Source organism: Trichechus manatus, unplaced genomic scaffold (assembly GCF_000243295.1).
Source record: "Trichechus manatus latirostris isolate Lorelei unplaced genomic scaffold, TriManLat1.0 scaffold00062, whole genome shotgun sequence".
In the NCBI taxonomy this organism is placed as follows: Eukaryota; Metazoa; Chordata; class Mammalia; order Sirenia; family Trichechidae; genus Trichechus; species Trichechus manatus.
The window spans coordinates 8,078,325-8,093,438 of NW_004443998.1; the positions used below are offsets into that span (position 1 = coordinate 8,078,325).

Consider the following 15,114-nt stretch of genomic DNA (forward strand, 5'->3'; position numbering starts at 1 on the left):
ACATACACATTTGACTATGGACACATGTTGTTGCATACAAATAGATGAATTGTTATGTAATATTCATTTAGCCTTAAAAGGCTAACGCAACACCCAACTTTCCTTTCTTGTTTTTCTTCTCCTAAATCTGTTTTGTGCCTGACTAACCCTTCTGGGAGACTCTATCTTTTATGCACATAAATATTCCTTCTATTCTGCAGTTTCAAAAAGTGCATTTTGTTGAGAACATTCCTCCCGTCAATGGTCTCATATAATGTTCTATGAAAACAAGCTCACTTCAGATATGAGTCATTCTCTCACAGATGAAGTTGTCCTTGTAAGTTATCACAGGGTTTTAAAAAAAAAAGGGGGGGGGGAATAAAAACTGACTTTCCTTGGAAAAGAGAAAATTAACCCAACGAATTCTGGTATTACCATTTAATCTCCTCTTATTTTCTGGTTTTATGATCTTAACGTATTTTAAAGTTTATTTAATCAAGAGCAGCAAGGCTAATGAACTTTAATATATTTCCAGTAACTAGTGAGCAAACTGTGAAAATAAAATGCCAGATGGCACCATCCTCTTAAAATCAGCATACTTACGTTCTGTTTTGTTCGGGTCTCGTGACAGACTCGTTTGTGTTCTCTAAATCTGACATTTTTGCAACTATTCTTGGCATCTCTGTTCAGGATTTTTTTTTTTTTTTTTTTTAAATATGGCTTCAAACCCATTGCTTTTGAGTCAATGCTGACTCAGGAGGACCCCATGTGTGCAGAGTAGAACTGCTCCATAGGGTTTTCAGAGCTATGACCTTTCAGAAGCAGATTACCTGGCCTTTCTTCGAAGGCACCTCTGGGTGGGTTAGAACCACGAAGCTTTAGGTTAGTGGTCAAGTGCTTAACCATATGTGCCACCCACAGACTCCGTCCAGGATTTTTATAAAATGGTTTATACCTAAATTCCCTGAGAGTCAAGTGCAAATATTTCTCTCCCTCTGTTGAATTATCTCTTTAAGTTTTATTTAATACAATTCTTTCCACTATAAACCATACAACAAGGAAGGCATGATAAATTACAAACTGAACCCAATTCATGAGTAATATAAAGAAACATTGCATAGACATCATTGAACTAGTTCTATTTCTTTCCGGCTCATTGTTGTAACTCTTTAAGTTCACTCAATAGCAAAATTCTAACCACAACATTTAATAGTGTATGTCTACTTTTCTCTCGTTTAGTTTTTCATAAAATTTCAGGATCATATGAATATGAAGAATGCAGAGAATATTGACAACACTTTTTCTTTGTTTTTTTTTTTTTTACAAACTGATCAATGATTAAATGCAAGCAACTTGCTGATTTTTCTATCTTCTTCTCCTTTTATATTAGCTGAGAAGGTCTTATAAGGCCTAGGATTTTGGACTTCCATGCCTGAATATTAGACATTGCTAGTCCGACTCCTTCCAATCTTAGGTGAAAAAAGGGATAAATTCTTCTCATCCCCTTCTTTTCACATATTCTGGATGTATATCTTCAAATCAGGGACAAATTCTTGGTCCTCTCTGATCTGTTTATGAGTTCAATCAGACTCAAACTGGCTTACAGATGCACGTGTAAAGCAATCTGTTCCACAAGCAGCAACTTTTGTCTGAATGAAAACATCAGTCCAGGAGTTCATCTTCTAAAGGTTGTCAGGAACTTGAATTGGTGTCTCAGTGTAGTTATCAACATCTCCCTGAAGTGATCTCCCATGAGGAAATAGAAGACAGGGTTGATGGCACTGTTCAGGAAGGCCAAAGGGCGGGTGACAATGTATAAGGTACTGATGATGTCCTTAGTGCACTCGGAGCAATGCCAGCTTTCCAGCCGCGAGGCAATCCTCACGTTCCTCATGATGTGGTAGGGAGTGAAAAGCACCGAGAAGATGATCACCGCCATGACAACTAAGCGGAGAGGCCTTTCAAGGGGCAGTGTGGTCGCAAGCTGCCTGCTCCTGTGCTTCAGGAAGAGAGCAATCTTGAAATAAAAGAAACACATCACAGAAAGAGGAATGAGGAACCCCGTGAATGTCAGACACAAGCTGAAGATGAGGCTGTATCGGGGGTCCCCGGAACTTGCATAATCTTCACATGTGGTGCTATTGGCAGTTTCAGAAGGACTTATAAAGACAAACATGGGCAGTAGCTCTAAGGTTACCAAAACCCAAATGGCTAAGGAGATTGAAATGGCAAACCCCTTCTTTTGCATAAGGTGTTGCCTGAAAGGATGCTTCATCATCAGGTATCGATCGATGCTGATGAAAGCGAGGAAAAGAATGCTGGTGTAGAGGTTGGCATGCAGCATGTATCGGTTACTTTTGCAGAGTATGTTCCCATAGACCCATTCTTCACTGGCGTAACTTCTTATCAGCATTGGAAGGGTGCACAAAAAAACCAGGTCAGAGATAGAGAGGTTAAAGAGATAGATGTTGCTGCTTTTCCAGTTCTTCAGGCAGAAGAGGTAGGCGAAAACCACAGCAGTGTTTCCAAGCATCCCCACAACAAACTCGATCGAATAAAAAACGGAAAGGTAGTACTTTTCCAGGGCAGCCTTCGCAGTCATCCAGTTATTGCAAGTTGCGTTCCATGCCTAGAGAAGAAAGACACAAGTTAGTGGTGATACACTAGACCATGACTAAGGACAAACTGTACTGTTACTGGACATAACAATAATAACACTTGGATGTTGAACTGTGGAGAGTAGGTTACATTAGTGAGGAATACATACCTATACATATAAACATGTGTATATGCCACTAATTCCTTATTTCAACAAATATTTACTGAGTACCTTTGAACTCTGTGCTAGGCACTGGGGATATGTTGTTAGATTGTTGTTGTTAGGTGCCATCGAGTTGGTTCCAAATGATAGTGACCCTATGTACGACAGAATCAAACACGGCCAGGTCCTGCAGTGCTTGAGCCCATTGTTGCAGCCCCTGTGTGACTCCATCTTATTGAGGGTCTTCCTCTTTTTCGATGACCTTCTATTTTAGCAAGGATGAAGTCCTTCTCCAGGGACTGGTGTCCCTGACAACATGTCCAAAGTATGTGAGACAAAGTCTTGCCATTCTTCCTTCTAAGGAGCACTCTGGCTGTGCTTCTTCCAAGACAGATTTGTTCATTCTTCTGGCAGTCCATGGTATTTTCAGTATTCTTCGCCAATACCATAATTCCAAGGCATCAATTCTTTGGACTTCTTTATTCACTGTCCAGCTTTCTCATGCGTATGTGCTTAGGTCAGGTGTACCTTAGACCTTAAAGTGACATCTTTGCTTTTTATCCCTTTAAAGAATTCTTTTGCAGCAGATTTGCCCAATGCAATGCGTCGTTTGATTTCCTGAATGCTGCTTCCATGGGCACTGATTGTGGATCCAAGTAAAACGAAATCAGTCATTGACAACGTCAATATTTTCTCTATTTATCATGATGTTGATTATTGGTCCAGTTGTTAGGATTTTTGTTTTCTTTACGTTAAGGTGCAATCCATACTGAAGGCTGTAGTCTTTGATCTTCATCAGTAAGTGCTTCAAGTCCTGTTCACTTTCACCAAGCAAGGTTGTATCATCTGCATATCACAGGTTGTTAACGAGTCTTCCTCAGTCTTGATGTTGCATTCTTCCTCACAGAGTCCAGCTTCTTGGATTGTTTGCTCAGCATACATAATTATGGTGAAAGGACACAACCCTGATGCACATCTTTCCTGATGTTAAACCACGCAGTATCCACTTGTTCTGTTTGAACGACTGCTCTTGATCTATGTACAGGTTCTGCATGAGCACAATTAAGTGTTCTGGAATTCCCATTCTTCATAATGTTATCCATAATCTGTCATGATTCACACAGTCGAAAGCCTTTGCATAGTCAATAAAACACAAGTAGACATCTTTCTTGTATTCTCTGCTTTCAGCCACGATCCATCTGACATCAGCAATGATAGCAATGATATCCCTTGTTCCACATCCTCTTCTGAATCTGGCTTGAATTTCTGGTAGTTCCCTGTCAACATACTGCTGCAACCACTTTTGAATGATCTTTAGCAAAATTTTACTTGTGTGTGATATTAATGATATTGTTTGGTAATTTCTGCATCCTGTTGGATCACCTTTCTTTGTAACGGGCACATATATAGGTCTCTTCCAGTCGGTTGGCCAGGTAGCTGTCCTCCAAATTTCTTGGCGTAGATGCCTGAGCACCTCCAGTGCTGCATCCATTTGTTGAAACATCTCAAGTGGTATTCCATCAGTCCCTGGAGCCTTGTTTTTTGCCAATGGCTTCAGTGCAGTCTGGGCTTCTTCCTTGAGTATCATCAGTTCTGATCATATGCTACCTCCCGAAACGGTTGAACATTAACCAGTTCTTTTTGGTACAGTGACTCTGTGTATTCCTTCCATCTTCTTTTGATGCTTCCTGAGACATTCAATATTTTCCCAGTAGAATCCTCCAATATCACAACTCAAGGTTTGAATTTTCTTTTCAGTGTTTTCGGCTTGAGAAGTGCTGAGCATGTTCTTCCCTCTTGGCTTTCTAACTTCAGGTCTTTGCACATGTCATTATAATACTTTACTTTGTCTTCTCGAGTTGCCCTTTGAAATATTCTGTTCAGTTCTTTTACTTCATCATTTCTTCCTTTCACTTTAGCTACTCTGTGTTCAAGAGCGAGTTGCAGAATCTCTTCTGACATCCATTTTGGTCTTTTCTTTCTTTCCTGTCTTTTTAATGGCCTCTTACTTTCTTCGTGTATATGTCCTTGATGTCATCCCACAACTCGTCTGGTCTTCTGTCATTAGTGTTCAATGTGTCAAATCTATTCCTGAGATGGTCTCTGAATTCAGGTGGGATATACTCAAAGTCGTATTTTGGCTCTCATGAGCTTCCTCTAATTTTCTTTGCTTCAACTTGAACTTGCATATGAGCAATCGGTGGTCTGTTCCGTAGTCGGTCCCTGGCCTTGTTCTGACTGACGATATTGAGCTTTTCCATCATCTGTTTCCACAGATGTAGTCAATTTGATTCCTGTGTATTCCTTCTGGTAAGGTCCACTTGTATAGTCGCTATTTATGTTGGTGAAAAAATGTTTTTGCAGTGAAGAAGTCATTGGTCTTGCAAAATTCTATCATGTGATCTCCAACATCATTTCTATCACCAAGGCCATATTTTCCAACTACTGTTCCTTCTTCTTTGTTTCCAACTTTCACATTCCAGTCACCGGTGATTTTGAATGCATCTTTATTGCATGTTTGATCAATTTCAGACTGCAGAAGTGGGTAAAAATCTTCAATTTCTTCATCTTTGGCATTAGTGGTTGGTGCATAAACTTGAGTAATAGTTGTATTAACTGGTCTTCATTGTAGGTGTATGGATATTATCCTATCACTGACGGCATTGTACTTCAGGATAGATATTGAAATGTTCTTTTTGACGATGAATGCAATGCCATTCCTCTTCAAGTTGTTATTCCTGGCATAGTAGACCATATGATTGTCTAATTCCAAATGGCCAGTACCAGCCCATTTTAGCTCGTTAATGCCTAGGATATCAATGTTTATGTGTTTCATTTCATTTTTGAGGACTTTCAATTTTCCTAGATTCATACTTCTTGTATTCTACATTCCAATTATTAATGGATATTTGCAGATGTTTCTTCTCATTTTGAATCATGCCACATCAGCAAATGAAAGTCCCGAAAGCTTAACTCTATCCATGTCATTAAGGTCGACTCTACTTTGAGGAAGCAGCTCTTCCCCAGACATATTTTGAGTGCCTTCCAATCTGAGGGTCTCATCTTCCGGCACTATATCAGATAATGTTCTGGTGTTATTCCTAAGGTTTTCATTGGTTAACATTTTCAGAATTAGACCACCAGGTCTTCTTTCTAGTGTGTCTTAGTCTGGAAGCTCTGCTGAAACCTGTCCACCATGGGTGACCCTACTGGTACTTGAAATACTGGTGGCTTAGCTCCCAGCACCACAGCAACATGCAAGCCACCACAGTCTGACAAACTGACAGATGCGTGGAGACAGGGGGTAGAGCCGTGAATTCTTTGACATTATGTACTTTATTCTATTCACTGGTGAAATAGATGTGACCATAACGAAGTGCCTAATACTGAAGAATTGATACTTTCTTGGGAAGAATCAAGAGATAAATGCATGCCATATAATTATAAGTGCTACGAATAAAAACAAGAAAAGGTAAAGAGACTAGCTTTATTTTGTCAAAGAATATATTTTCCAAGAGTGGTGCTTATTTTATTAAACTCGTAAAACACAACCCCAGTTTTAAAACATGATATTTTAAATTTGAAAATACGAAGTGGAAAATCTTAGTAACAATAACAGTGGTCACTATTTATTGAAAGTTTATATTGTACCAGGCACTTGTGCTCCTAAATTACCAAGAATTATCTTTTAATACTCACAGTGACATAATGAGGTAAGGATTGCTGTTGCTTTCACTTTACATAAGAAGACACTGAGGTTTGGAAAGTTAAGTATCTTGCTGAGGTCATGCATCTTGTAAAGAGCATTCATCATAGCACCTTCCAAATTTGTGCCATGAAAAGAAGCAACTTGATACATCCAACCTCAAGCGTCTTGCTAGTCTACCTTTTTCTCTCTTGTAATGAGGCCAGATTATTTGTGATTGAATGGAGCATTTCGGGAACTTGAATCATCTGAAAAACGTACTGGCTCACCACTGTTAAATATTAAATTCTACTTATTTCTAACGAGGAAAATGCAAGGTTGAAAGTAAAATTTTCTGAAAATCTCCTTGTGAAGCAAGTTTCTAGGTGTTAGTTGTGAACAAATAATTCTTTCAGGATAGTATTTTGGTAAATCAGAGTAAAATAAGAGTAATTGCACCTGAGTGCTCTTTCTGGGACACATGCAAACGTTGTGTAGAAGAAGTTTTTTATGACTAAAGTATCTGGAAAACCCTTATCTACCGTTGCCAAATTCAAGCAATTTATTTCAGTCAAAAACCACTGGTATTTTGATAGTGTTTTATTTATGCAATTGTATATGTGGTATGTTCAATATTTAGATGTTATTTTTAATCACTTACTTTAAAACACCCCAAATTCCTCTGAGCCTCTGCTCAAGTATTTCCATGGCAACCTGTCTAAATCTAACTCTAGACTAAAGCGGCTGGGAACTTCATCGCTCAGAGAGTAGACACATGGACAAGGCTGAAGAAAATCTCAGAATCAAGAAGAGTGGTTTCACTCTATCTCTGAGGTTACCCAATTCTACTGGTCTTTCTTTCAAGCTGCCATCAGTTTGTTACATTTCTCAATTCCCTATCTTTTTCAATCTTTTGAAACCTCTTTCACCTACTCTTTCTGACCCATCACTAGCAGATAGTTTTACCCCTTAGTTCACTGAGCAAATGGAGATCATTCATTGGGTCTCCACTCTCTGGCTCCTCCCATTGTACCTGCCCTCTCCTCCTTCCTTCCTGTACAGCACAGACTGCCTGTTCCTCTGGGCTCACACTGAATCCAACCTATTCCCGAACTCTCAAGATTCTCACATTACCCGTTCTCTTCTCTCTTTTCAGGCTCTTCAGCCAATTTCACCCTCTAACTCCATCTTTTTCAGAAACATTTAAACATACTCTCTTCTTCTCAGTCTTAAAAATGAGGAACAGAAATAAACAACCACACCCCACCCCACCGCTTTTATATACCCTTCTCTCTCCACTTTATAGTTTGATTTCTAAAATCTTCAGTAATTGTTTTGGCGTCCTGACATTCTCATTCCTCTTTCAACCTACACCAACCTGGCTTCTGACCCCACCACTCCACCAAGGTCTCCAAACTGCTCAATCCCGCGGTCATTTTCCACTGTTCTTCATACTTGTGACTTCTCAGCTGCTTTTGATACCACGACTTCTGGAAACACTCTTTGTTTTCTGTGACATGACAATCTCTGTTTTCTTCTTTTCTCTCAGGCTATTCTTTCCTCTTTTGCGGCCGATGTCTTTTTGTTTTATTTAACTACTTTTTTAAAAATAATATTTTATTCTTTTCAGTGAAAGTATGTACAGCAATTTCGGTTCCCATTGGACAATTTCTAGAAAATTGTTCACTGACATTAGTTACATTTTTCACAATGTGTCAACATTCTCTTCAATTGTGTTCTGGTTTTTCCATTTCCAATACTCCAATTTCCCTTCCCCCTTATCTTCTCGTCTTTGCTTTAGAGTAATTATTGACCTTATGTTGTCATATAGATGTTTTTTAACGAAGCACCATACTCACGGGTAATATTCTTTATTTTGTGTACCAATCTGCTCTTTCACTAAAAGGTGACCTCAGGGGATAGTTTTGGTTCAAGGTTTAAGGAATATCTTAAGGAGATAGACTAAGGGAGTCCTCTAGTCTCAACAGGACCGGTAAGTCTGGACATTTAAGAATTTAAGTTTTGTTCTTCTGGGGCATAAGCGTTCTTGTCTCAAGCTTTAAATGTTGAATTCCTCAGTGCTCAGTTCTGGGCACAATCTTTCTTTGGACTTGCTGCTTGGGTGAGCTTATGCCATTTCATGCATATACCAACAACTCCCAGATTTGTATCCCAGCCCAGACATGTTTTATATGCTCTAGTTGTTCATACATATTGCCAGTGATTGATATCTCTCAGGCACCTTTCCCTCCAGAAATCCCAAACTAAACTATCGAACTTTCTTTCCAATCCTGCTGCGCTTCCATCTGCACTATTCTCTATCTCAATAAATAGTAATGCCATCTCCCCAGGTGCACATCCCAGAAAATTAAGCCATATCTTTGATGTCATGTATAACTCACCTCCAGTGACTAATAAACTACCAAATCTTATTGTATAATGTCTAGAAATTTATCAAACCTGTCACTGTTGTTCCATCTCCTTCATCACCATGCTAATTCAGGCTACCATCTTCTCTATTTGGATAATGCCATATCCTCCAAGGTCTACTCACATCTTCTCTGGCTCCCATTCAATCTATCTTTGACAATATAGCCAAAAGATCTTGAAAAACTACAACCAAAAATCTAACCATATTACTCACCTTTATCAAATCCTTTAATGGCTTCCCATGGTCCAAGGAATGAAGCCCAAAATCCTTAATGGGGACTTAAAGTCCTGCATGATCTGACCCCTATATACAACCTCACCATCACCTAGCATCACTCTCCTCCTTGCTCATCTTTCTTGCTTCCTGTTTTTTTATGTATAGAGAACCTTCCTAACATGCAGTTCCCTTCGTCCGAAGTTCTTTTCACTGCCCTTTCCCCACTCTGCTTCCTCCCGCATCACTTGCCTTGTCTACATCTGCACATCCGTCAGCCCTCTGTCTCAGTGTGGGTTTCCCAAGGTAGATTCTCTGACCCGCCAGTCTACCATGTTATGCTTTCATTCTATACTGAACTTCTTCTTAGCATTTATCACAACGTTATCTTACTCATTGTTTATCTTCTGCACTTGGCATAGTGCCCAGCATATAACAGGTACTCTGTAATTGGCTGTTGAGTGAACAGATGAATATAAACACTGGAATGTTTACAAAGCATTTTTATAAATATTTTCTCCAAGGTCAAAGAAATCGCTAGTTGGCCAATCTAAGTCCATTGCTCTATTTCACTATAAAAGCTGATACTATTTATACTATGATAGACATTCAAAATTGGCAACGGTAGTAGAGGAGGCTTTAGAAACACATTTGTATTGGGTAAAATTTAATATCTATATTTTAGGATCAATTTCAAAGAGAATTAAGGCATTTAATTAATTTAATTTGGAATTAATACACATAAAATAAAGTCTAGAAGGACACGTACCAAAATGTTAGTAGTTTTATCCCTAGTGGTGAGAATCCAAGTAACTTTTATTGTGCCCTTCTCCATTCAGTTTAACCTCAATTTTCTATATTTTTTCCCTAAAATGAGCATTATGAGTATTATGACATATTAAAAATTTAAAATTCTTAGAAATTCTATCAAAAAAAGGCCAATGGATATTTTTCACAATTCTGTGACTTCTGGAAATACTTGTTTTTTTTTTTTTTACTTCTGTGACATGCCAATCTCTCTGTTTTCCTTCTTTCTGTCTTTGCAGACTCTTTCATGGCCTAATCTTTTCTGGCCCAAGCTTTAAATGTTGGTGTTCCTCAAGGCTCAGTTTTGAGCCTTTCATTGTTATTTTTTGGGTACTCAAAAAGCTGGTACACACACTCAAATTAAAATTAAGATGATAGAAAATTTCTTTCACTCACGTTTGTTTCATTTCTGAATTTCTCCTTTTTTTTTTTTTTTTTTAAATCATAATACTGATCTTTCTGCCTAACCAGAACTTAAAAGTGTTTAATGTGGGTTATTGTAGCAGAGAGGCTTGCCTGCCATGGAAGGAAAATCTAGCCATGAAGACATACGAAACTAGAAGGCAGATTACTAATGACAACTACTCAAGCAAGTTAACAGCCATCTAGAAGCCATGGGAAATCCTGTTTTTAAGTAGTCAAAGGGGGTTGGATATTAACGGAGGCGGTGGAGGGAAAAAAATACCAGGTTGCGTTTAGGACAAATGAATGACTGAAGAGTTATCTTTGCTTCTCACAAAGTAGTTGGTTCATTCTTTTAAAAAAAAAAACAACCTTTAAAAATGTATATACAAAACATATGTTAATTGTGTAACACTCAGAAAATGCAAATAGGCAAAAAGAAGAAATAAAAATTGTAAAACCAATCACATATACTATTTGGATACCCTCTTAGACTTTAATATTTGTTTAAATTTATTTTCACAGTGAGACTAGGCTTTTTACGATGTTTTATAATTTGCTTCTCTGATAAATTGGCCTCACTCTCAAAGGAATTTTTCCAAGTTCATGTTTATAAATGATGGTTTTATAGAGGCAGGCTGTCCAATTTAACCTCACCAGGACCCACTATTTTGAGGGTGTTGAGTCCAAACTGAATGGAGATTTTCCTGAGTATTTTTTTTTACTGTGGTCATCACAATCGAAACGTTGATGAAGTAAACTGACCCTTTTCTTTAGGCAGAACTCCCAATTGAATGGGAATTGTCCCTTATGAAACTTTAATATTCTCACTTCCCTTTTCTAGTTGTTGACTTCTTAAATTTAGAAAGTAGAAATAGTGATAAGTAGGGTATAGTTGGTTTGGAAGGATTATTTTTAACAGAATCTCTGAGATATTGTCAATGAAAGTGAAATCTTTAGTTCTCTGTTCAAAAATATATTTCAACCTCTTAGAATTATTAAACTAGACTATATCCAATTTAGCCCCATAAGCATGTTAGTAATTCTTATTTTTAATTTGGAATAATGTTTTCTTTAGTTGTATTCAGCATTTTAAAAATGTATATTTTTGAAATTTTAAATAATTTTATGAAATGTATTTGTTAGATTCTTAGCTATGAAAACTGTTTTTCCCCCTAACTATCATGATTAAACAAAGAACATTCACAACATTGTTATGTTTAACTGCTACCTTTAGGCAAATTCACACAGTAGTATGAGGATTTTTTTTTAAATACTTTTTTCATTATTGAACAATTTGAGTGAAAATATATATTACACTGAAAACATAAAATAATTTAATATTGATGACTTCATTTTTTGCATATTCCATAAACTACAATAGAAATCAAGGTATTAAAGTGATAGTATCGTATCAAATTGGGAATACTAATTTCCTTAAGAGTACTTCACAAATTATCAAGAGTTTTGAAAGGCAGAATAACAGTGGTTTCTGAAATTTTCCATTTTCTTTTGAATTATGTTCTTAAATATTGTCATTTTTACAAACATAATTGCTAAATTTAATTTTTAGAATGCTTAAAAAATTCCCCATAAGACATTGCTTCCTAAACATGAAAATATTATATATGATAGCAGATTGTTTCATATCATTTAAGACTCCAATTCTTTTTTCCAAAATTGTTATGTTTTAAGTGAATAATCCAATAACTGTTTGACTGAATTACAACTTACTGAGACATTAGCAAGTATAATAAACCTTTTTAATAAAGTGACATTAGGATTTGGAAATAAAACAGTCATTTAATTTGGTAAAAATTAATGTAGAGGTCAACATTATGACTTTTAGTTTCTTTTGCTGTTTTGCATCTACTCATGAGAGACTGTTTAAACATTATTTAAAGCCTAAATAGATCACAGGACATCTTTAAAAGAACTCCCAACAAGAATACCTTATAAATACCTGAGTGACATGAATCACTTTATAACTTACCATTCTGTCGGAGGGCCCTGATCCCTTGCCAGAAACTCAGCAAGCAACTTGATGCAGCTTCTGACCCAGTGCTGTGCAGCTGGATGGAGTTAGTGCAGGCTAATTTGCATATCATGCAATCTGCATGAAGAATTCAAAAGTCTAGGACTAATTTATTCAGTCAAACCTCCCAGTCAGATATACAAATAGAGGGACTTCTTGTGAAGTGCCAGCACAAAACAAATTGCCCATTTCCCAGAAAATGCATTTGGCAGACAGATTTTAGAAAAGACTACAGCTGAAATTATTTTGTTCACCATCAAAACAACGGAACAGCCTTCCTTATTTTCACATATATTTGCATATTTAAAAGAAAATGAAAGCACTGTTTTATGTTGGGTAAACAACTGCTTTTTCTGCTTTATTGTTTACAGTCACAATTTTTGGTGAATTCTATACTGACCTTATAATAACTAAACAGCTGTTACCAACAACTTCAGAGTGGGGTAGAAAACTGACCGCCACAAGTTTTCACAAGACATAGACACATTAATGACCTGCGATATGCAGATGACACAACATTGCTTGCTAAAAGTGAAGAGGACTTAAAGCACTTACTGATAAAGATCGAAGACTACAGCCTACAGTATGGATTACACCTCAACATAAAGAAAACAAAAATCCTTACAACTAGACCACTAAGTGACTTCATGATAAACAGAGAAAATATTGAAATAATGAAATCAAGGATTTCATTTTACTTGGATCCATAATCAACACCCATGGAAGCAGCAGTCAAGACATCAAACGATGTATTTCATTGGGCAAATCTGCTGCAATAGACCTCTCTAAAGTATTCAAAAGTAAAGATGTCACTTTGAGGACTTCAGTGTACCTGACTCAAGCTGTGATGTTTTCAATCATCTCATATACATGCAAAAGCTGGACAGTGAATAAGGAAGACTGAAGAAGAATTGATGCATTGGAGTTATGGTGTCGGCGAAGAATATTGACTATACCATGAACAGACAGAAGAACAAACAACTCTGTATTGGAAGAAGTACAGCCAGAATGCTCCTTAGAACTGAGGATGAAGAGGCTTCATCTCATGTACTTTGGACATGTTATCAGGAGGGACCAGTCCCTGGAAAAGGACATCATGATTGGTAAAGTAAAATGTCAGCAAAAAAGAGGAAGAGCCCCCAACAGGATGGACTGACACAGTGGCTGGACAATGGGCTCAAACATAGCAATGACTGGGAGGATGGTGTAGCGCTGGGCAGTGTTTCGTTCTGTTGGACCTAGGGTCGCTAGGAGTTGGAAGCAAGTCGATGGCACCTAACAACAGCAACACAAAACTGAAATTTTGGAAGAAAACCTGTATCTGTGTTCTGTGTGCTAGGGCAAAGCATACTGAAGCTTCAGGCATTTCTCGTTTTATTTTCTGTAATTAAAACCAAGAGACATAAAAAATGCATCAGGTGGCTGGGGATTAGGGAGCGAGGTGCTGTCTAAGATAACGTGGGTAGATGGCAATTCATACATCCCCGTCACTGCTCTGAGTGGCACCTGGAAGCACGTCAACACCATTTCAGACAGGAAAGCACACCTGGCTTTTCCTGCCGGTTTTATTCGATATATAGTCAAGCAAACACTCGGTTCTGCTTTATGTGAAGCATAGGGATTATGCTGAGAAAGTCCCTAATCGTGCAGGTAGTAGAGATCCAATGCGAACGCCATAAAAGTTTAACATTTAGTTAGCAGTGATAGGCAGTGGCCAAAAAAACCCTATTACAGCCAAGCACTCCCCCTTCCCCCAATATCCGATAGCCTAACACTGCAGAAACGTAAAAGTATATAAATTAAATAGATACACATATACATATATTTAGGAGCCCTGCTGGCCCAGCGGTTAAGAGCTCAGCTGCTAACCAAAAGGTTGAAAGTTCAAATCCACCAGCTGCTCCTTGGAAACCCTATGGAGCAACTCTGTCCTATAGGGTGGCTATGAGTCAGAATCTACTTGATGGCAAACGGGCTTGGTTTTTTTTTTTTTTTTGGATACATATATATATACACATATATATATATATACACACACACACATCTATGTATGTATACTTACAAGTACATTCACGCATGAAATACATATGTATTTATGTGTATATTAATATCAATGTAGGATACATATGCTTATTCATATGAAATAATGTCTCTATGATTTGTTGAGTGCTTATGGTATTTTATACATTGAATGCTTGTAACAATCCTCTGAGGTTTTTATTATTTTTCAAATGTTCTCATTTTACGTATTAGAATACTGAGGCAGAGAGAGGCTAATTAACTTCCCCAAGGTCACAGAACTAGTAAGGAAAGGGGTCCAGAGTTTAAAAATACATCCTTTGATTCCAAAAGCACATGCTTTGATTCTTGGCTACCTCTACAGTCCATTTGATTTAAACGACACTTTGAACCAAAGTCGAAGAATTCATGACAGTTTCTTTTCGGAAGTGCAGCTCTTTTCTATTTTTAGAAAGAAGAAGGTCTAAAAATAATAATAATTTTGTTTGTGGTTCAAAAATGGCAAGAAACAAAGCGTTTGAATAATCAATGCCAGGCTGATTAATTTTAAACAGAAGTTAGAATGGACCCACCACCTCACACCCACAAAAGGCACATGTTTATCTCCCACACGCTGCTGCCACCATTCAGATGGAAGACAAAGGTGTTTCCCTTTTGTGGGGCGATAGTAATCCCCTAGAGCTTCCTCTTCCTTCTTCTCACATCCTGACTACCATCCCACTCTGGACTTCTAAAACCGAAAGTGGTCTATGCTTCTCCGTTTTCCCAGTAAGCTAGATCCT

General features: G+C 37.6%; 1 protein-coding gene across 1 annotated transcript; it reads right to left on the reverse strand.

Moving 5' to 3' along the window:
* Nucleotides 1-1,264: 1,264 nt before the first annotated feature.
* On the reverse strand, nt 1,265-12,384 carry SUCNR1 (succinate receptor 1). The gene is made up of 2 exons (XM_012556353.2): nt 12,272-12,384; nt 1,265-2,608 (listed from the first exon to the last, which is right to left on the reverse strand). The coding sequence occupies exons 1-2, from the start codon at nt 12,272-12,274 to the stop codon at nt 1,655-1,657; spliced, it is 957 nt and encodes a 318-aa protein (XP_012411807.2). The 5' UTR covers nt 12,275-12,384; the 3' UTR covers nt 1,265-1,654.
* Between the last annotated feature and the right edge of the window lie 2,730 nt (nt 12,385-15,114).